Genomic DNA, 22,492 nt, shown 5'->3' with positions numbered 1-22,492 from the left:
AAACCTTACAAATCCTGGAAAAAACCTGGAATTTTGTTCTGCCGATAGAGTGGCTACCCTATTTAAGTATTTTGGGTGTATTATTTATATTCCACTTTTACAATATAATGATTAATTTTTAGTAAGCATTTTTACTATTCGGTATAATAAAAATAAATTGGTAAGTAATTGTGTGTTTGAAAATTGTTCCAATGCTGTTTTGTAAAAATGAGTTACCAATAACATTTGCAAAATCAAAAAAATCAAAAAAAATATTAAAAATTAAAAAATTTTATACTATTTTGTATCTACATTTTGGTACAAACTTGCTGCTTATTAATTTACATTTATTGAATTTACAATATTTAATTCAAATCTGTCTTTTTTATTTGAAAAAAATTTAAACATGCAATTATTCATTTAGCAAGAGTAGCATGTTTCACTTCGCATTATGTGTCATGTTTATTTATTTATTTTATTTTTTAACTCTAACATGAAACTTTGATACTTTGTGTTGTACTTATTTTGTAACATGCCTGAAAGTTGTTAGTGATCTTAATATCAGATATTATTTACTGCCGCAATTATATCACTTTCATATAGAGAATGTTGACATGAGGTACTGTAAATATGTCAATAAATGAATAAATCTATACTATTATTATAAAGCTGAAGAGTTTGTTTGTTTGTTTGTTTGTTTGAACGCGCTAATCTCAGGAACCACTGGTCCGATTTGAAAAATTCTTTCAGTGTTGGATAGTACATTTATGGAGGAAGGCTATAGGCTATATTATATTATCAATAACATTAGGGATCCTTACTAAAAGTCCAATTTAGAATCAAATGCGTTGGAGGGGGTTAGATACAACATGCAGTACACGTACGAAGTGTGTGTTGACAATGCCGCAGGCGCTAGAATTATATTGCCTATTAACATTGTTGCCAGGCACTAGATGCCTTATCATTCTTAATTTTCCCATACAAGTAAAAAACACCCGTGTGATATTAACAACGAAGCAATCAGTACCCTCATAAGAGTTCAATTAGTATTTAAATACTTTTTATCACTTTAAATCGCAAACCTAAACTATTGTTTTTTTTTTTTCCTCTCTTGTTTTTTTTTCTTTTACTAGAATTATTTTTAATTAATTTTCATTTTTCGGACCATCAATAATTTTCCTCTCCCGTTACAATTCTGACAAGGACTTGTATCTATATCTATATATCTATATCTATATCTTGTATTTATATAAAAGCAAAATACCACTCACTGACTCACTCATCACGATATCTCTAAAACTATACACCCGATTGACTTGAAATTTAGCATAGTTACTCAAATTGTGATGTAGACGCTCACTAAGAACGGATTCTGCGGAAATCCGATCCCAAGGGGAGTTTCAGGGGCGTAATATATCAAAATGTCCAGTTTTTGGTAGGAAATCACCATGGCAATGGCTGTTGCTTTGTTGATGCTTTATTCGTCTCTATGGCAATGACTATTTCATTGTTAGTGCAGTCCTCATCTCCGTTGAAATTTTGCGGGTACTTTAAATATCAAAAATTGCCCCTTTTTTTCAAGTACCGTATATATATTTTACAGACTTGAAACTTCACAGTAATGTTCCTTATGTTACGCAGGACTACATTTTCCAAAAATTAGATCCCATGAGTGGTTAAAACCAGGCAACAGTGGGTACTTTGTCTGCATGAGAACAGGATTTTGCATTGTTCATGCCTTCAGCATCTCCATGGCAATGGGCTTCGTGCGGCAGTGGCTTACCCACAAGGAGGGGCATGTATAATGAGCGGCGCAAGAGTGATCTGTCTGTAGACTGCCGTAGCGAAGTACGGGTACATCAGTTGTACGTTGCGTGCACGAGTCGGGAAACCATCGGTGCTATTCATTTTCTCTCCGGTACATTATACAGCATTGTAATAAATTTTCACTGAATTTTTTTTATTTACCATTACTGTAAATGGGAGATGTGGCTTAATTTTTTTCCATTTGTATAGCCGTGCGAAGCCGGGTCGGGCAGCTAGTTACATAATAAGTGAGGGTTCATGCATGGTGTGATGTTATGAACAGCTGTGACAGCTAATAAATCGAAACATCCATAGGCTATCTATTGGTAACAAATAGTAAGAAAGGTATTTGTTTATAATGTCTAGTCCAATAATTAATTATTCAGTTGAAAATAAAAATTTTGGTATTCTCTCAGACCGCTATTCATCAGGCCATTTGGAAAAAAATTATTGCTGGCTGTACCACACGTATGGTTAAGTAATTGTAGCTTAGATATGTAAAATTACTGGTGTACTTGAAGTAAAAAATAAAATACAATGACTTAAGGTCAGTTCGAGAAATGAAGTAGTTTTAGTGATGCAAAGTCTTAAGAGTGCGCGATACATGTGGTTCCGAGCAGCAAAATCGACGTTTGCGGTGGAGCAGATTCTGTAAATACCATGACATAAATTGGATTTTGATATTATTTACAGAGTAAGGATGGATCTTAAAATGTTATTACTCGAAATTTCGGTATGCGTCTTATTTTATTATCTAATTATTCCTAAAAACGGCGAAGTTTAGTAGACGAATGCTAGTATAATTTGATTGGAAATGGGAAACAAAATAATAATATTATACAACACATATGTGTGCATGAGTTAGAAACAGCAGGATGCATTTAGAAGCAATACCAGCTGAAAAATCTGTTCCGCCGTAACCTTTGTAATCGGTATACGAAGAACGAATTTTACACATCGTAGTTCACGCGTCAACACACAGATGTCGGGCACTCCGCACGCAGAGGTTCATTGCAGTAACACATAACAGATGTCGCACATGTCGGAGATCGTCACTACTTGTTTTGTTGTATCGCGCTACCACAAAGCCACATTTTTAAATTGAAATAGGTGGGAAACGCTGCAATTGGTGGCAATAAGACGCGTTTTGAAAAGAATAGTGACAAAGGAAACCTGCTTCTTTCTGCAAGGCGGAAAAATAAAAGTTAGGTAACTTATTTTTAAATTGATGATATTAGTTTGTTTTTGATTCCAAAATCTTTAAAACGAGTGTATAAAACTTTCTATTTATCTGAATATTTCAAATAACAGCAGCGCAGAGACTGTAGCATCCGAGACCGGCCGCAGCGTGGGAAGATAGCGCGGTAAAGGGCGGGCGGCGCCGGGCTGGCGAAGCCAGTGCGCATTCCACGTTCACACGCTGGTGACAGTAGATAGGACAAACTGAATCCTTAAAAATGAGATCATACCATGTTTCACCAACATCGGAAAAAAAAAATTACAATATTTGATCTCTTTAGTTTATTACATATCCAAGTAAAAGTATATAATTTAGAATGTCACTGAAAACTAGATGCTGCGTGGCATTTTGCTGAAAACAAAAATTAGAGCACGTTGGCCTGTCGTTCTCCATATTACCTGCTTAGGGCTGCTACTGTAGTTTTTGAAGTTGAAAATTAAAAAAAAATAATAATGGAATGGAATATAAATATAATAAATAAAAATAAAATTCATTACTAAACGATCATCAGTTTCAATCTTGCTGTATAATTAATTTGGGCTTTACTAGTGCAGAAAAATATTATATAAGTAAATACACTTGTTGAACTTTACTCTAGATAAATTGGTGGTCATGTGGGTAAAGGCTTCATAGCTCTAAACTAACGTTTGAGGGTTCGAATCCACTTTGAATCAAATTTTTTTTTCTATTGCGGAAATAGTTTAATGTCCCATTATAGGGACTAACATAAAGCAATTTTACAATATCAGTAGCCTTTATCGAAACAATATAAAATATGGCGACTACATAGGTGCCAACTATCACACACTAAACCTTTCTCAGGTTGTATCTGGCTGTTATTTTTTTGTTGTCAAGTTGCAAAGAAATGGTATGATCGCAAGGGTTTTGTTTACAAATTTAAGCAAACGATCATTACTATGGGAGTGGCGCCTCTCCCTTTACTTACTCTATGTGCTGCGGCCGGAGGTTTTTTCCCCCCCTCGTTGCAGTAATAGTCATTAATATTTAATGATATGTTGTTTATAACGACAAAATACACACAAGTACTACCAAATATATTTAGTTCGAAAAGTTAAAGAAATAAAATGGGTCGAAAAGGGGTGGTGGGGGGGGGGGGGGGGGGGGGGGGGGGGCAAATGGGCCAGCCCCGATTTTACAAAGGCAGCGATTTTACGAATGCCATCCTTGGAACCGGGAGCCAAGGGCGCCCATACCCATGGGCAGGGTAGGGCCGTGGCCCCCTCCCCCAGCTTTCAGGAAGAGGAAAAAATGTATGGGTTTTTGAGGATTTTTGGCAAATTGTAATTTTTGACACTTTTTGTCAATTTTTGAAGGTCTGCCTCCCCCCCCCTTACAATCTATCATATAGTCTGCCCCCCCCCCCCCCCCCCCCCTTACAAACTGCCATATGGGCGCCCTTGCCGTGAGCATACGTAAAATCGTGGTTCTAGTATTATTAAAATGTGGAAACTAACAAGTTCTAGTGTTGTCACAAAAAACGAACTCGAACCCAAATTTATTGACACGAACTTGAACCGAACTATTTCAAAGTTCGGTTCGAGTTCGAAATTTCGAACAATACAGTAGAGCACTCCTCAACCGGAATCATTGGGGGGAGGTCTATTCCGGTTATGGGAAAATTCCGGGTAAGGGGAGTTGCGGAAGGGAGGCTGCACGTATTAACTTATATGTATAGCCAAAGTTCTACTGTAAATATTTTCCACAGTTATAAAACCATACAATAAAAAATATGTAGATCTACAAGTACTGTTTTCAAAACGTACCGGGTCGTAAAACTCCGGGCTGGTTCAATAACCTTCATTCTAGCAAGCTGGCAAGCGGGTATTTCTTATCTCTGTGGGTGGGTGGGGGCGTGCGTGAGCGAAGAGGATGATGAAGAGGGTTCGGGGGAGGTAGTAGGACTACAGCTGCAGTGTTGTGTTACTTCTGTGTTGACGTGCTAGTGATTCACACTTCCTGGAGAGTGTATAGTTACTGCCACGCACAGTTTACATTTTACATAACACTTCAAGCATCTTGTTTAAAAACACAGAGATAGAAAATACAGATAAAAGTAGACTGTTTAACCATATATTAAAGTATAAATATTTACATAATACATATTTGCACACTAAATTATTGTCTACAAACTGAAAGCATCACACATTGGACGTAAATGTTACTCGCTATCACGTGTGTCAGCGTGTATAGTGGGAGTCGGTGTACATACTCTCGGGCCGGCCGGAATTTTCCGTTTACTTGACATAGTGAATCAATAAAACTACTTATAGGATAAATATCTTTATAGTAATTCACGTCCTACGCGAAAACCAGCGGTGTATTTACGCAATGCGCGGGAAAGACAGGCTATTATTAGCTCTTTGACAGACGTGCGCACGCGCGCCTACATGTACAGTCAGGCAAAAGCAAAAACACCTCGTTCCAGTGCGTAAATGTTTTGGAGGTGTTTTGTAATGTTTTAATTTTTTTGGAAAATTAGTTCTGGATATCGGGAGTTCCGCTTGTGGGACTTATTGTTGAGGGGTGCTCTAACTGTACTACTCTTGAAATGTCACACGTGAATGGAAACTTATCAAATAAGCGTAGCATAGCAATTATATATCGCGTCTATTAAAAACATGATTTCAGAGGATTTAAAAACGGCTATCCAGGACTCTTTTTGGTCATTACATATTTTATATTGCTACATCTGGACACACATTAATGTTAATTAATTGTTGCTGACATCACATAACACAGTATAAACAAATACTAAACATCCAAAATATATACGGCACAACTGCATTGCCAGTTCACTATCTAGCACTAGCGGCCGGCCGAGGTCAACGTGCGACCTGAAAGATAAGGTGTAACGCTGTAAGCAACTACCGCATCTACCATAAAAGGCAAGTAAATGGGTGTTATGGGTTTGACGGAGGGGAAAAAGGAAAGGGAGGAGGGCATCGTCGTGTTGTGAGGTTGTACGGGCCAGCAGATGTTTTCCTCAACTGTAGTTCCGGATAACTGGATGCCGGATACACGGGGGAGGAGTACAGTTTAATAGAATATTATAATTACATCGTAAAATGTTATTGGTCCCGAAATGTTTGTATCAGTACGTGGTGTAACATAGTTACACTTATTTGTAAGTGAGGAGTATTTCAAACTTTTGGGCACGGTAAACGAATCTGACGAGCTGCTATAGCTTCAATTATTTTATGTGTACTACTTTTGGTGGTGAAGCTTTTATGTGCTCTTGTTCTGTTTTGTGCGAGTACATTACAATAATCGTAATTTTCACCGCGACTGGAGAACATTGTAAAAAATCTCACGTGTCTAAAAATTTCATAAATACGCATGGACAGATGAATAGAAAACAAATTGCAATGGCTACTAAGGTACTATTCCATCTTTAACAATTATTAATCGTTAATTTGTGGTATCATATGTGGTTTTCTACTAAGGCTATGCTTTATTTCAAAATAAATTTTGACGTACTTTATATAGTAAATTTAAAAAAAACTTATTGGTGGAAAATAACTTGAAAGTTTATGTATTTTATCGCTCAAAGACTTGTTGGAACCTACAGCTTCGAAGCAATTTGATACCCCAAAAATCTTAATGAAATTTAAGAACCGTTACTAATACTTAGCTAACCAACATGGAGGATTTTGGGCTCTTTTGGCGAAAATCCGAGACTGCCTAAAATGACTCATGCAAACTGAGTCAATAAAGGTTCTTCACCTACACCATTACAGACATTCTGCACTACGCCAAGAGACCCTGACCCTTTGACCCCATAACACGTAACATTTTTGAAATATTGTATTTCCCCCAAATTTAATGTTACTGACAATATTTCATTTTCGTGACTTTTTATTAATACATACACGACTATGTGACCTTGAACTTTACTACATACCCAAATGAGCCAAAAATCCCCCCCCCCCCCTTATATACGCCCATGGACCTATCCTACTGTAAATTCATTTCATATAATTTTCTTAAAATATAGGTACTCCATAATCTTTTATATTTTCTACACACATTACTTATTATTTTATGGATGCGATTTGTAAAACTTCGATTCTTGCAAGGGCCGAACACGGAATGTCATCTTTCTAAAGTATTCTATATACATTTTTAAAGTTAGTAATGTATTATATATATTATATGTGTAAACTTTCTACTGTATTCCATATAAATAGATATATGTAAACTTTCTAATGTATTCTATATACAACGGGTATCTAAAACATACTGACAAATTCTGAAAGAATATTCCTGGCAAAAATACAAGACGTAAACCTGTGTACCATACTTTTCTCGTCAATGGATTCGGAGTTTTGAACCCCCAAAAATCAAATTTTCTTATTCTTGAATAACTTGCACTGCGTCTGATGATTTTGTAGAACGCAAATTTTTCACCACTAGATACGTAGGTTGTAATGAACATCCTTCAATGAATATAACTGCATTTCTGTTTTAGCACATTTTACCACCTGAAAAGCTAATAATTATTAAATAAAAACCGGGGCAGGCATTACAAAGCACGTTTGCAAGGTGTAAAGTTTCCTTTCTAAAAAAATCATATGCCACAATTTACTTACTGATGATGTTAATTTCAAGATATGGAAAATTCCATTTTCGGAGGTTCGTAACTCGATTTATGAGTAAAGTGGTTATTAGGCTTTCGTCTTGTATTCTTTCCAGAAACAGCCTGCCGAAGTTTGTACATGTTTTAGATACACGTTGTGTATATATGTAAACTTTATATGTATTCTATATATATATACATATATATATGTATTCTATATATATATATATACATACATATATATATATATTGTGCTCAATAACCAAGAGTAAACTTACTTTGGTTACGTTAGTGAATCTATGACTAGCCTATGGAAAGAAAACGCTACGTAACATGAACGAAAAAAAAATATTAAGTAAAACATAATTTTTCACTCAAATTAATTACAACTTTCAATATTAATTTTCGATGGGCTATTTCGTGGGCATCTTTATTGGAAGGCCGCGGTGTGCTAGGGTTAATAGCTGTCGCTCATTAGCTGTTATAGTCTCTGTATCATATTTAGATATACGGTAGCTTCAATTACAGAACAGCCACTGAGCGACAGGCAGCAAGCCCTCCCACACCTTAGGCCGCAGCCTTCCACCATAGACGGTCATGGGTCTTAACGACACATATAATTTATTCTAATATTTGCCGCAATATAGATACACTACTTAAAATATAACAAGACTCTCTGAAAAAGGATTGAAACCCAGGCCACCGCGAATGCGAGTTTAGTAATTGTACCTTCAGAGGTAGTATATAGGTGGGTAGTTACCACGACCACACCTTAGGCCGCAGCCTTCCACCATAGACGGTCATGGGTCTTAACGACACATATAATTTATTCTAATATTTGCCGCAATATAGATACACTACTTAAAATATAACAAGACTCTCTGAAAAAGGATTGAAACCCAGGCCACCGCGAATGCGAGTTTAGTAATTGTACCTTCAGAGGTAGTATATAGGTGGGTAGTTACCACGACCATGTTCTACGTTATATGAGAAGAGACATACGTTTCCTTTCTGTAACGAGAAGTTGGCTCAATTTCAACATACCTAACACAATGATAATATAGTGAACTGTAATAATTCAATTTCGAAAAACCGATATGGTAATATTTTGTATTCAGAAATAACTTCCATTGAGATAAAGTCCATGTTGTCCGAACTTTGACGTTCACTTTTTAAAAAGTTTCTGGCAGTCCAATAGTTTTCTGGTAAAATAAGATCTTTGCAATCCTTTTCACAGAGACCTTTCTCACAAGCTAAACGTCAAAATTCGTACAATGAAATAGATTATAGTAGTTCTGTTTAAATTATGATTACCAGTTGTGATTGCAATAATAATAATAATAATAATTAATGTGTAATATACTGTAATGCCAGTAACATTGACTTTTAAGTTCACTTAATTGGTTACGGAGCAAATATGTTGATCAATAAAAAAAGGTATACTTAATTATACACAACATACATTTATAAAAGTTAACTTAAAGTTAAAATTAAAGTATGGACATTTGGATTTACAGAAAATATATAAACTATTATCTAGGTCCATTGCGGGGAAAAAAAGATAAATTCTTGTTTGACTTTTCTTAAAATCAAAAACGTAGACTACACGGACTTCACGTTTTTTTGTAACTTCGAAACGAAATTTGGAGAAACAACAAATTTTCATTTAGAAAATAGTAAACTAGCAAACTGATTAGGATAATATTTCCTGGAGTAATTCAGCTTCAGTTGCCTGAGCCAGTACCTACCTATTAATTCGGGTGCCGGGACGCCGGCCAGACAGAGCGGAAAACTGTTCCAGCCTATCAGGACGCGCCATTGGTATTAACGCCACCTCGCGCGATAAGAGCAGAAAAAGTTGAGGTCAAGCCGATATTTTGTAATGCGGAAAGTGCCGAGATCGCCAATTTTTCAGAATTGAATATGCTGTTATCTTCTCAAACTATTAACAAATTATGTTGTGTTTTATTCTCTACAAATCAACGGTATATTTGTTACAAAACACGAGTCAGAAACGTCAAGTGTATTAAAAAAGGTATAAATAAGAAGTTTCGTTCTGCAGTTGTCAGACAGATGACAATACTAAACTATTAGGTATGTAGTATAGACTTGTATTGAAGTTCTTTTTTTTTTTCGCTTGCAGTAAAATGTAATATAAACATGAGTGATAATTTTACTTTGTAATATTTTATGTACCAGAACTGTTGAACGGTTTTTATTTAAACGAAGTGGTGTTGTATCGCACATTAACATCCACGAAGCGTAAAGGTTATAAAATGGACGCCGAAACAGTTTAGCATAAAATCGGCGTTCCTTTAAACGAAAAAAAAGATCTATCCGCTCTGTCTGGTTTGTATGAAACGGGCGTGATAGTCCAGTGTCGTCTTGTGCTTCTCAACACATCACAAAGCCGTTGCCTCGACTGCTTCAGCTGACTCATCCCACCCTATCAGCCGTCCTTCATTTGTTCTAACTCACCCCACTACCGCCCCCCCCCCCCCCCTTACCAGGTGGCATTCCGTTTTCCTACTAGTTCGTGGGATTTCCACATGGTGCCGCGCCGTACGCTCTTCTGGCCGAATGCAACGCTATCCTACGAGGAAAACATAACCACTTCAACTGACCGCGCGCGAGAAAATATTATCTCCCTCGCACTCTTGAGGAAACGAAACTGTTGACGACTAACACAATCATTGAAGCCATAGGGGATGAGTTGTCAAATCACTCGCCTCCACACCAAAGTGATCCAGATTCAATTCCAGGTGGGAACAAAACCGGATTTTTCGCCATTTGGAAACTTGGTGGATATTGCAGAGTTTCCTTGAGGTCCTCTTGTTTTACCTGCCCATTAATACCATGACTGCTTCAGTTCTCATCTCATCATCCCCTCATTGTCTGTAATGACCTCAGTGTGGACGAAATGTTAAACCCTAATTCATTCATTCATTCAATACCAGCATTGTTCATGATCAAAACACAGACTCGCCTTCGCATTTATGTGCCATGTTTCCATATCTATACCAGATAACTAAAATTATTGAAACATTAATTATGTATGTAGACCGCGGGTCAGTCCTAGGTGATTGGGGGTTCGTATGTGGCTCACGGACCGCCTTGTGAATAGCCCTGCTCTGTGTTGTCTCTGGCATGAGTGTCTGTATGCAAGCCCTTAGTACAGAGTGGTTCAGAAGTTCAGAGCCCACTGGAATCTGACAGCATGAATTCCTATTGACTTTTTACTCAGGTGATAGCCAACCCATGGCCCACCACGGTGGTACTAATCGACTGTTTAATAAAATTTTATCAAAGATGATATCATATTATTATTATTTTACTTCTTAATCATTGCAATTAATACTTTTCGAGTTATATAAATGAGAACTGTAATTTCTCTGTTATAATTCTGGGTTACTTGTAGGCTAATATTATTTAATCAGGAAACAAAAGAAAACACATGAAATAAGGAAAAAGGGGGTTTTGTTTGTTGTTGATGCTGAAAACAACCATACAGATAAAAACATTTTATTACTGGTTTTGCAGCTGATAGTAGGCCCGTTAGATTTTTAAGTTTTTTTAGTTGCCTTGTCACCCCTGTCCACACCATCTCAAGGATGACTAGTTATTTATGACCATCGAGTCAAATGTCCATCTGAGTTCACGTGGAGGTCCTCATTGACTGTATGCGCTGTTTCCGACATGACTCATGAATCATGACATCTAAGGTCTCAATCAGACTGGCGAGTTAGCTATTCGCGAGCGCCGATTGCTTGGTGTGTGGTAGGTGGTAGAGTGGCAACACTGAGCGACGAGAGCATACAACTACAGTATTTCTATTGTCAGTCTGCAGAATGGCATTGATTAGGCGTCGCTTCTTGCTGTAAGCTGATGACGACAACGAGTACTTACTGTTAGAAATAAAGAAAATGGTGGAGCTCAAAATTCTTTAAATAAACAAAATCATAATTTATTTTTTGAAATCAACTAATTTTAATTATGTTTCGGTCAAACACAAAAATTGTGCGAAGAATGTACCATTTTGTAGGAGATATATTATTAAATAACGAGTGTTATTATATGTTAAATAATATAGGTAATTTGTTGTATAGATCTCAAAAAATTAATATACGTGGGTTTTCAACTTAAGCCAAGGTCATTAATACTTTATTTGAAACAGTGTTTCTTGGTTGATTGCAATCTTAAAGCAGGAGTTGTCTTAAAAAAGCATCTTAATGTCTGTGAAATGATAACATTTACATTTTTTTGTCTGTGTTCAAAAAAGTGAATTAGCAAGAGTCCATTTGATGTCGTAGGGCCTTTCACATCCCACTGGATACATGGATAGAAGTTAACTGGGTGCCACTATATGTTTGATCGGCATACGGACCCGGCGGAGACTCTATCAGGGCCATGATATCGCTCGTGTGTAGCTGAAACTCGAATGCCCTACTCTTACCTCCTTAAACCTCACTGACCTGATCTGCTCTGAGCATCGGACACGCTGTTAATGTGTTACACCCTAGACCTAAGTGGGCTCTTAATGCATTCCACATGCCTGGTTCTATGTATAGACATACACGTGGGCGTACACACAGAATACTCATGATCTGGTAGAAGTGTTTTCATGCACATCAAGTTACATTAGAAAGAAAAAAATTGCACAAGTCTTTATTTATTAAGCGGTAAAAAATGCCTAGGGTGATCCAACTGGTTTAGTTGTTGACCACAACACCATGTGACCTGGCCTCAAAGCAATCTCTCGTCATTACGTTCCAAATGCTCATTAAAGCTTAAATAATTAGGTTTAGCAGTCTACCAGCTGGAGTAGGCCTTAAGGATAGAGAGAAAAGGTTTAAGTATTATGTAATTATGAGTACGAATGTTGAATGATCAGGTTTTCCAGCGATGAAGTCCTCAAGGTGCACTAGCTGCGTCCGACCCCGGGCGACGGTTGAGAGAGACTGGGCTTTGGTCAGGGTGTTATGGCAGCAGGAAGCAGTGTAGTTGCTGTTAGGTCGGCAAAAAATTACAAATTGGAACAAAGTATTTATAAAGAAACTAAATAATACTTCTAAAATTATACCATAGTTATTTCAGCCTCCCGAAAAAATACTGAATTACATATTAAGATTACAGCTCATACTTTACAAATATATAAATGGCCTTCGGCAAGTTAGGTACCGTATTCACTCGCGTAATGTCCGCCCTCGCATAATGTCCGCATCCTTTATTTATATATCCTTAAAAGAAAAAATTAAAAATTCGCATAATGTCCGCACCAGTCGTCTACGGCGGGCAACACAACTTTGGCCACCCCTAAAGGACGCAGTATGAATGGAAAGTTGACGGCTCTGTAAACAAAGCCGTGACCTTGAGCTGTCCTTTCTCTCCTGTTCGAAAGGGTGGGGAAATTCCTTGAACTGAACAAAGCACGGTCAAAGGCCCCGCCCGCGTATAAGCCCCCCCCCCCCCCCTCCTTGTTTTGTAAACATTTTTGAGAAAAATTTAAAAACGTGTTTTTCTGGGTTTATCTGAGGGCAGGGCAGCTTGGAATGCATCAAACAACAAGCCATGTATTGTGAGCGGCGGGAGGTGATTTTGTAAGTGTCCGTTCTCATCTCAAACGACATAAAGATAAAGAAAGCTGGTCTCGCGCGCTGCCGCTGTGTTGATGTGGAGTGTTGTCCGAGATGAAGAGGGGAAGTGAAGGAGGAAGGGAAGTGGGTCAAGGATTCTAACACTCCTTTGTCTGGTTGGCTGGCTAGCTGGCAGGAGGGAGGTTAAGCCACGCCTCTGCCTCTCTCCCCTCCTGTTACAGCGCTGCCTCTGCCTCTCTCCCCCCTGTAATAGCACTGCCTCCCCCCCCTGCGGAGTCGTTGCCTCTCTCTTCCTCCTGCCGCTTCGCTGCCTCCCCCGCCCTTCCTCATTAGAACAAAGACGCACGACTTGAATAGAACACAAAATTTTGTATTTTTGTATTTTTCCTCGCATAATGTCCGCACCCCATTTTTTTGGGCCAAAAATGTGGTCAAATTACTGCGGACATTACGCGAGCGATTACGGTACATTGCTGCAAAGTTGTTATTTAAGTAACATGAACCACTGCAATGTTTACAGTTTCTGAAAATACACGGGCTCTTAGGGAATAAAAAAATTGTTTACAACAATCTTGACTATTTTTAAGCGGTGCGAGTCACTGATTCTATGGCACCCTCTTGTGGTAGTTTGTGGCGCTCTATTCAGACACGTCTCATGCACGTATAAGCACACATAGGTAGAGCTGGGAAGTTATGAGGTAAGGTGGGAGGTGGGCACAGCCTTCAACGATGTCACATTAATAACGGAGTGATATTAAACTTAAATACTTTTTAATTTCTGAGCATTTTCTCTGGTCAATAATAATTTTATTTGTATTAATGTGTTCGTGAAGTTCCTTTCATTTTCTTATTAAAATTATGGCTTTCATACTTTTTTCGCACAACTATAATCCCTTTTTTACACAGCTGGAGAACAGTTTTATTGACCAGGTTTTGGGATCGCTACTTATTGTTAAGAACTGGATCTATTTGGTGTCCACCCTATCAACAGCATGAGACAAATGTATGGAGAATTTCACAATCTATATCCCTATCTAAAGAGATCCCGAAAAATTTTTTGAATACGTGAGAATGTCGTTAAGGACATTTTTGATTTGGTTTTACAAAGGAATAATGATCAGATCACAAGAAAAGTGTCTTCCAAAAACACTGAATAGCGCTAATCAACAATTCTTTTTCAGTCATCATGCACATGCAGTCCTAGACAAAAAAAAAATATTTGGTTCCTTAGCAGTGACACACATCATCGCTCTATTGTGGGCGATCCTTTGCACCAGTGTGGCCACTCTCATTGACTTTAATTGGTTTAAAGCTTTTTTTTTTCCTATTGCTAGAGCGCTAGAAATTGATTAATCTCTATACTGCTCACTAGTATGACATAGGCATAGTTTGTATTCAAGTGGTTCACGGCCCATCCAAAATCATTGAGGCTGTCCCTGCCCCAAAACAGGTTCAGAGTTGAGACCACTCTGTGGCAGAGGGAGAGTGGTTTTGGTTCCCTGAAGGATTAGGAAGTATCTCAACCTGCCTTTGGACTGATGAGGTTAAGTTTGATAAGTTATTTCTAAACTAAAATAATCTCCCATTGTGTCTACTGGCATATGTAGAAACAGTGGGCAAAAGTGTTTTATTTCCCCTCCCATTCTCTTCTCACCGAAATGAAATTTTGCAAATGCTCCTGATAGATGATAAAAAGCTCTTTAAATGATATTAATTTCTGCATTATTGTATAATGGTATAAGTTAAATTCCTAAATCTAAATGGATCTTTACATACTGCCTTTATAGTATGCTTGGAACTTGTAAGTTATATTCACTTTACGTTGTGTTTGTGTGTTTTTTTTTTTTTCCATCGCACCTTATATTACATTACAGTGCACTATTAATGTTGAAAATGCACTTCTACCAATCTGTAAGTTTACATTAGATTCTAATGTATGATGATCGGTGACACCGGAATCTAAGTAAAGAATTTAACTAGTAAATAAAATATTTGAGTTTAGGAGTAACTTAAGCTTTAAAAAAAAATTACACATTCCTGCTGAATATAAATTGTGTCTCAACATAATTTTAAAATACATGTCCAAACATGAAATAGGTCGTAAGCAGAAGCGTAGGCAGAATTTCCTTTTTGTGTGTGTGTGTGTGTGCCTGCTATTTTTCTTTCAATTTCTTTTGTTTTTTGTTTTGTTGGTGGAAATGATAGATTTTTTTTAGGATTTCGGAGGGGGGATATATTCCCCCCTCCTTCTCCGCTTCGCCCTGGTTGGGCCGAGTGTGGCGCACAGACCATGGGTTCAAGATAGCTGGTTTAGCATTTAAACAAAAGAGAATTTCCATTCCAAATGATGGGTCATCATTACATAACTATGTGTTTTTTTTTTCCCCTCTAGGATCATTGCATTGTACTTCACGTTTGTGTACGTGATCGGCCTCTTCATCAGGTCCATAGCGTTCGTTCCAGTCAACAATATAATGTTCCAAGAGATTCCATACGTGCAACCTCTGCTACAGGTAACAACCAAAATGTTATTTAAATTTTTTCTTGACTTAAGGTTGCCTCTAAAATATAAAATTAACTGAGTAAAACCATTAATGACCTTTTTTTCTCGTTAATTCAGATTTTTGTAGTTGATTCATAAATCAGTTCCTTGCATTGGTGCTACTGTGAAAATACACAGTCACAGTCATTCTCAAAATACAGTTGAACTAATGTGACATTTTTGAAGTATTATATTTTATATTACTTAAATTTTAAGAAATAATAGCATATAGAAAATGATATATTATGTGTATATATAACATTGTTATGTGATTGTATTATAGTTTATGTATAGAGACTGGAAAAATTAGCAGATTCATTTTGCAATAGGTTAAAATTCAAATACCTTTAAGTAGCTTTTCCTATTGGCTCCTCACTGTTCAACTGGAAGGCCCTGGGCCAATGAGAAACCCTCAACTGAAGAAGTATGGAGTCACAGATAAACCAATTGATACAACTTGAGTCAGCAGTCAATGAAATGACGTTATTTGCCAGAGTATACAGAGGGCTGTGTAGTCTATCCTGCTCATCGAACCTGCGAATTGTTCCAGTCCCTCTTTATGTAAAAATAAAAATAGCTTTTTATTTGTAAAATATGAGCTATCGAGACTTTTGGCACCATAAATCACAATTTATGTAATGTCCATAATTTGTATTATGTATTTGATGAAACTATTATTTTTTTATTTCATTGATTTTTTTCCTGATATATATATTTATTTTTAGTCATATATTAAATATTTTGCCATAACGTCTCAATTAACTTTCCTGGTTTTTGAGCTGAAACTGCTTTACAGCTGGTGGGTAAGTCACGACATTGTAACAAAAAGGACAGTGCTCAGAGTGGGTTGCTCGATTGCTGAGAAGGGGGAGGGGGGAACATGGAGGGCCCTGCTCCTCATCCTCGGGCAAGCTTCAGAGTAGCTACTCTGTGCTGGAGAGGTACTAAAGTTTTCTCTTGAAGGGTGTATGTCTCGTTCCAGCTCATTATTTTTTTATTCACATTCCACACGGTGGACTCTTTGAGTGACTAAACATTCACCAAATTTTATTTTTATATATATATATATGTGAGGAGTGCTAGGTGGGTATGGCAACGAGTGCAAGGTTGGCAGCGGTGTGATATGTAAGATGGAGGTGAATAAAGGCTGATGTTGATGTAAAGGAATTGTTTTATTATTTCTTACCAGTCTACATGGCGCAGTCGGTAAAAACTTAGGTCAAAATGGATTCTCTAATTAAACCTATCAAGAAACTGCAGCGAGATGGCGATGTAGCCAGTAATTGGTTGCAATGGCGAAAAAAGTTCAAGTACTACCACGAGGCGGTCGGCGGTAATAGTTTCCCGGTGCCGCGACAAATAGCCATTTTGGTGAACTTGATGGGCCACGACGCCGAAGATATCTATGAAGGTTTTGTTTTTGGCGAAAACGAAGAACGGACATTGGCAGCTGTGCTAAATAAGTTTGATTCGTATTTTCTCCCGCGACGTAACCTTACTTACGAGAGGCATGTGTTTTTCACATGCTCTCAAAAAGAGGGTCAAACTTTTGATATGTATCTGACCGAATTGAGGAAGAAGTCAGAAACTTGCGAATTTGGTACTATGAAAGAGGATCTCATCAAAGATCGCATCGTGTGTGGTATCAGAGACAATGCCGTACGACAGCGACTGTTGAGGGAACATAACCTCACGCTGGCGCAAGCCACGGATACCTGCCGAACTGCTGAAGTGACCGAAAAACGACTAGAGAAATTTCAAGAAGAAGCGGTTTCAGTTCAAGAAGTGTCATGCCACAAGTTGCGTCGGTACAGCAATAATCATCACGTTCCTCGGCAGAGCACCAGTGACTCAAATAGTCATGAAACAAAGGAGAATGAGTCTTGGCGCTTTGATTGTGACAGGTGTGGCAGGAAGCATGAACGTTGTAAGTGTCCTGCATATGGAGCGGTGTGTCGAAAGTGTAGTGGAAAAAATCATTTTGCGAAAAGGTGCCGCTCTCAGAAGAAAGTCAGGGAAGTGACAAAGGAATTTTCCTGTGCGACGTCTAGTTCCTCCGAGGATGAAATGGTGGTGGCGGAGGTAAAATTGAAGGAACTTCATGACACTCCAGCATCAAATTCAACAAGTTGTCGGCAGGAGAATTTGTGTGTTCATACTATCTCTCACACAAGCACTATATCTGAGTGGACTGCAAAAATTGAGGTAACAAATTCTCATTTCATCAAATTTAAGTTAGATACTGGAGCTCAAGCCAACCTCATAACTAGGAAGATGTTTGAGAAACTTAATATTAGCCATAAGAACCTGTTAAGTTCTAGTGTTAAGCTCGTTAATTACTTGGGAGAGAAAATACCCTTCTTGGGTAAGTGTTACCTGAAATGTTCATACAATGGGAGAACTAGAGTTCTCGAATTCTATGTTGTTGAAAATAACAGTTCACCCATTCTTGGACTTGCAGCATGTGTGTTGCTGGACCTGATACGCAAGGTTGATTGTGTGCAATCCAGTACCACAAGTCCTAAGCTTGCAGATTTAGTCACCCAGTATCCTAAGTGCTTCACTGGAATTGGGGAGTTGCCTGGTAGCTATAAGATGGTTCTTAAGGAGGGTGCAAAGCCAAAGATTCATGCTCCTCGTAAAGTTGCAGCTGCCCTCAGGGAACCATTGAAGGAGGAGTTGAATAGGTTGGTGAAGGAAAGAATAATCGCTAAAGTGGTCGAGCCCACAGAATGGGTAAACTCTCTTGTAATGGTACACAAACGAGATGGTAGCATAAGAATTTGCCTAGATCCACAAGATCTTAATAATGCATTAATGAGGGAGCACTTTCCACTACCCACGTTTGAGCAAATTACATCTCAAATGGCAGGTGCTAGTTATTTCACTGTCCTAGATGCGGCACAAGGATTTTGGCAAATTAAACTGCACGATAGCAGCACTGACTACTGCACTTTTAACACTCCATGGGGGCGTTATAAGTTTTTGAGGCTACCCTATGGCATATGTGCAGCTCCTGAAGTTTTTCATCGTAAATTCAGTGAAGTATTTGAGGGCTTACCAGGAGTGCTTACCTATATTGATGACATTATCTGTTGGGGAAGTTCCAAACAGGAGCATGATCTGAGGCTTAAAGCTGTGATGGAGAGAGCTGTTGTAAATAATGTTAGGTTTAATAAACGTAAATGTGTTGTTGGTGTTCAGGAGGTACGTTATTTAGGACACATTTTCACTGCACATGGTGTCAAACCTGATGGTACCAAAGTAGATGCCATTCAAAATATAGATGTTCCAGCCTGCAAAAAAGATGTTGAGAGATTTTTGGGTGTTGTCACATATTTGTCAAGATTTTGTCCCAACCTTTCAGAGGCTACAGCTCCACTCAGGGTTCTTTTGAAGAGAGATGTTGACTGGCATTGGGAGCACGAGCAAAAGGTAGCTTTTGAGAGGTTGAAAGACCTGTTGTGTGAGAGCCCTGTGCTTAAATATTACGATGTGAGTAAACCAGCTACCCTTTCTGTCGATGCGTCCCAAGCGGGTTTAGGTGCAGTGCTACTACAAGAGGGTCATCCGATTGCCTATGCTTCTAAAGCACTTACGGAGACAGAGCGAAGGTATGCACAAATAGAGAAAGAAATGTTGGCCATTGTGTTTGGGGTTGAGCATTTTTACCAGTACATTTACAATAAACAAGTAACGGTGGAAACCGACCACAAGCCATTGGTAACTATCTTCAAAAAGAATTTGGTAGATTGCCCAGCTAGGTTGCAGAGACTGCGGCTGCGGCTGCAGCGATTTTCACTTACCGTTATTTATAAACCAGGCTCACAGATGTACATTCCTGACACACTCTCACGTGCATGCCAGACTAGCGCTAAACCTCGTGGGTTTACGGACCTGGTAAAGGAAATGGAGTTGCAGGTATGTTCTTTGGTAGTTAATTCCAGAATATCGGATGCCAAATTGCTAGCATTGCAGCAATCAACTGATCGGGACGACGTCCTGCGAAGTTTGCGTACAGTGGTTAGTGAAGGGTGGCCTGAAAGGCTTGAGGATGTATCTCCCGAACTGAAACCGTACTGGACATACAGAGAAGACATTAGCTGTGCCTATGGTTTAGTTCTCAAGGGTAATGCTATAGTGGTCCCTAAATCGTTAAGGTTGGAAATTCTTGGTTCCATTCATGGAGCTCATCAGGGCTCGGAAAAGTGTACTCAAAGAGCACGTGGTACGGTATTTTGGCCAGGGATGGCTTCAGATATCAAGCAATTTGTTGATACTTGCGAGACTTGCAGGGAGTTCCAGAACTCGAAACGTCGATATCCACTTCTTCCGCACCCAGTTCCAGACAGACCTTGGCAGAAGGTAGGCATTGATATATTTTTTCTTCATGATCGGCCATACTTACTTCTCGTAGATTACTACACTAAATGGGTGGAGCTTGAACGGCTCAAAAACCAAACAAGCAAATGTGTTATTCAGTGCTTAAAAGCCATTTTTGCAAGGTTAGGCATCCCAGTAGTAGTTATGTCTGATGGGGGTAGTAATTTCACTTCATCGCAGTTTGACCAATTTGCTCGCGAGTGGAATTTTAATCACCACACATCTAGCCCCCATTACCCTCAGTCGAACGGCATGGCCGAACAGCATATTCAGACAGTCAAAAAATTGCTCAAGAAAGCGATCAAAGATCAGAAAGACATGGACATGGTCCTCCTTGAGTTACGCAACACTCCGGTCATAAGAGAGTACTCACCTGCTCAATTGCTCATGGGGCGTAGACTTAGAGGATGTATTCCCGTTGTCCCTAAGTTACTTGATCCTTTGCTTCCAAACCATCAGGTTGTTCGTGACACTCTTCTTGTACGGCAGAAGGAACAAAAGGCATTCTATGATAGGAGAGCATGTCACGCGGAAGCGGAACCATTGTCTGGAGCAGTGAGGGTACAGACTTCTAACGGTTGGGTGAAAGGTGCTGTGATAGTAGGGCCAGCTACTCGCCCACGTTCGTATGTGGTGAAAATGCCCAATGGTAACATTTTAGAACGTTCTTCTAGGGTACTTCGCCAAGATGATTGTATAGCGGATGTGCCGGTTAAATACAAGGACATGTCAATGATAGGTGGTGGGAATATCAGTACCAGTAATAGGGGGGCTAGTCCAGAACTTGGAGAGGATGCTACACCCAACATAGGTGGTCACAATCATACAAAATTCGAGGGCTTTCGAGGATTCACAGAAGATGACTGTAGGAGTAGTACCCAGGACACACTACACACAAACCCCACATCAGTAGACATGCAAGATTCTGTGAACCCAGCAGCAAATGTATCTGATGCAGATTGTGTTAGTGCTGAATGTAGATCGAGGTTTGGGAGGTTACTGAAACCATCCAAAAAATATAATTGTGCAGAGTATGTTTCCAAGTAAGATAAACTAGAAGGGCCTAAGTTTATTTTGGCTCCCAATAATATTGTCATTGTTTGTAATGTATTTTAAATTTTATATGTATTTTTAATGTAAAAGGAAAAATGTGGAATTTGTATGTTGCTTTAGTTACTGTCAATTTGTATGTTCCTTACTGCAACAGGAACAGCGTAGAATGTGTATGTTATGCTATTGAAAAAGGGAGATGTGAGGAGTGCTAGGTGGGTATGGCAACGAGTGCAAGGTTGGCAGCGGTGTGATATGTAAGATGGAGGTGAATAAAGGCTGATGTTGATGTAAAGGAATTGTTTTATTATTTCTTACCAGTCTACTACAATATATATATATATATATATATATATATATATATATATATATATATATATATATATATATATAGAGAGAGAGAGAGAGAGAGAGAGAGAGAGATGTATTGCAGGTCTTTTTCATAACTAGCTGGCAAAGTTGCATTTTTAATGTTTTTGTGCAGTATAGATTAGGAGAATGAAATGGAATAAATTACCTAAAAGGTTTATAGTCAATTTGACTGGCTACTTTGTGATATGGTTTGGTTTCTTTCAGAAAAAAATTGTTTAATTTTACCTGGCCTTTTAAAATAATCATAATTGTTATGATTTTAAAAGGCTAACTAAAATTGAATTAATTTTTCTAAAAGAATTTTAAACCATACCATGCAGTTGCCATTAACATTGCCTTTAAACCAAAATTTTTTCAGTTTTTAATTCTATTTGGTTTTCCTTATCCATATTGCACAAAAATTTTAAAATATCAACTTTGCCAATTAAGTATGCAAAAAGTATGCACTATATATAGATTTTTTTTCATTTTGTTGAAGTTCGGCCACTAAAAAAATATACAAGTTTAACAGTGTTAAACGTAAAAATAAAATAATGGCCTGGAATGGACCTATACCCTTAGAAATGAAATTAATTTCAATAGGAATTGTGAAAATCTTTATAAATTTCCAATAGTATTAGTATGATTCTTAGTATTTAATTGTGCACTTTATTGTTTAGTTTATCATTTATTGAATATTTGGTTTTATAGCTGCTTCATGTTTAATGAGTGTGGTGACTGTTATAGTATTTTATAATAACAGCTTCATTATGATTGTAAGATTCCTTTATTCTCTCTTTCTCACCATTCTCTGCCATACTACATTACAACAACAACAACAACAACCACTTCCCCACTTCCGGTCCTTGCCAACCTCTGCACATTGCAGTTCCCACTTGCTCCCATGACATCTCCTTTTTTCATTAACAATAAAATACACTGCATCACTT

The 22,492-nt window shown here is 38.1% G+C and overlaps 1 protein-coding gene across 1 annotated transcript in view; it reads left to right on the top strand.

Annotated features, from left to right (window-relative positions):
• The window catches only part of LOC134527075 (piezo-type mechanosensitive ion channel component-like), a 252,374-nt gene that overhangs the window by 224,214 nt on the left and 5,668 nt on the right, over positions 1 to 22,492 (top strand). Inside the window, exon 41 of the mRNA XM_063359411.1 lies at positions 15,609 to 15,729. Coding sequence (XP_063215481.1) covers positions 15,609 to 15,729 — 121 coding nt within the window. The remainder of the gene's footprint in view (positions 1 to 15,608; positions 15,730 to 22,492) is intronic.

Source organism: Bacillus rossius, chromosome 1, assembly GCF_032445375.1.
Source record: "Bacillus rossius redtenbacheri isolate Brsri chromosome 1, Brsri_v3, whole genome shotgun sequence".
Lineage (NCBI taxonomy): Eukaryota > Metazoa > Arthropoda > Insecta > Phasmatodea > Bacillidae > Bacillus > Bacillus rossius.
This window is presented reverse-complemented; position numbering and strand designations above follow the sequence as displayed.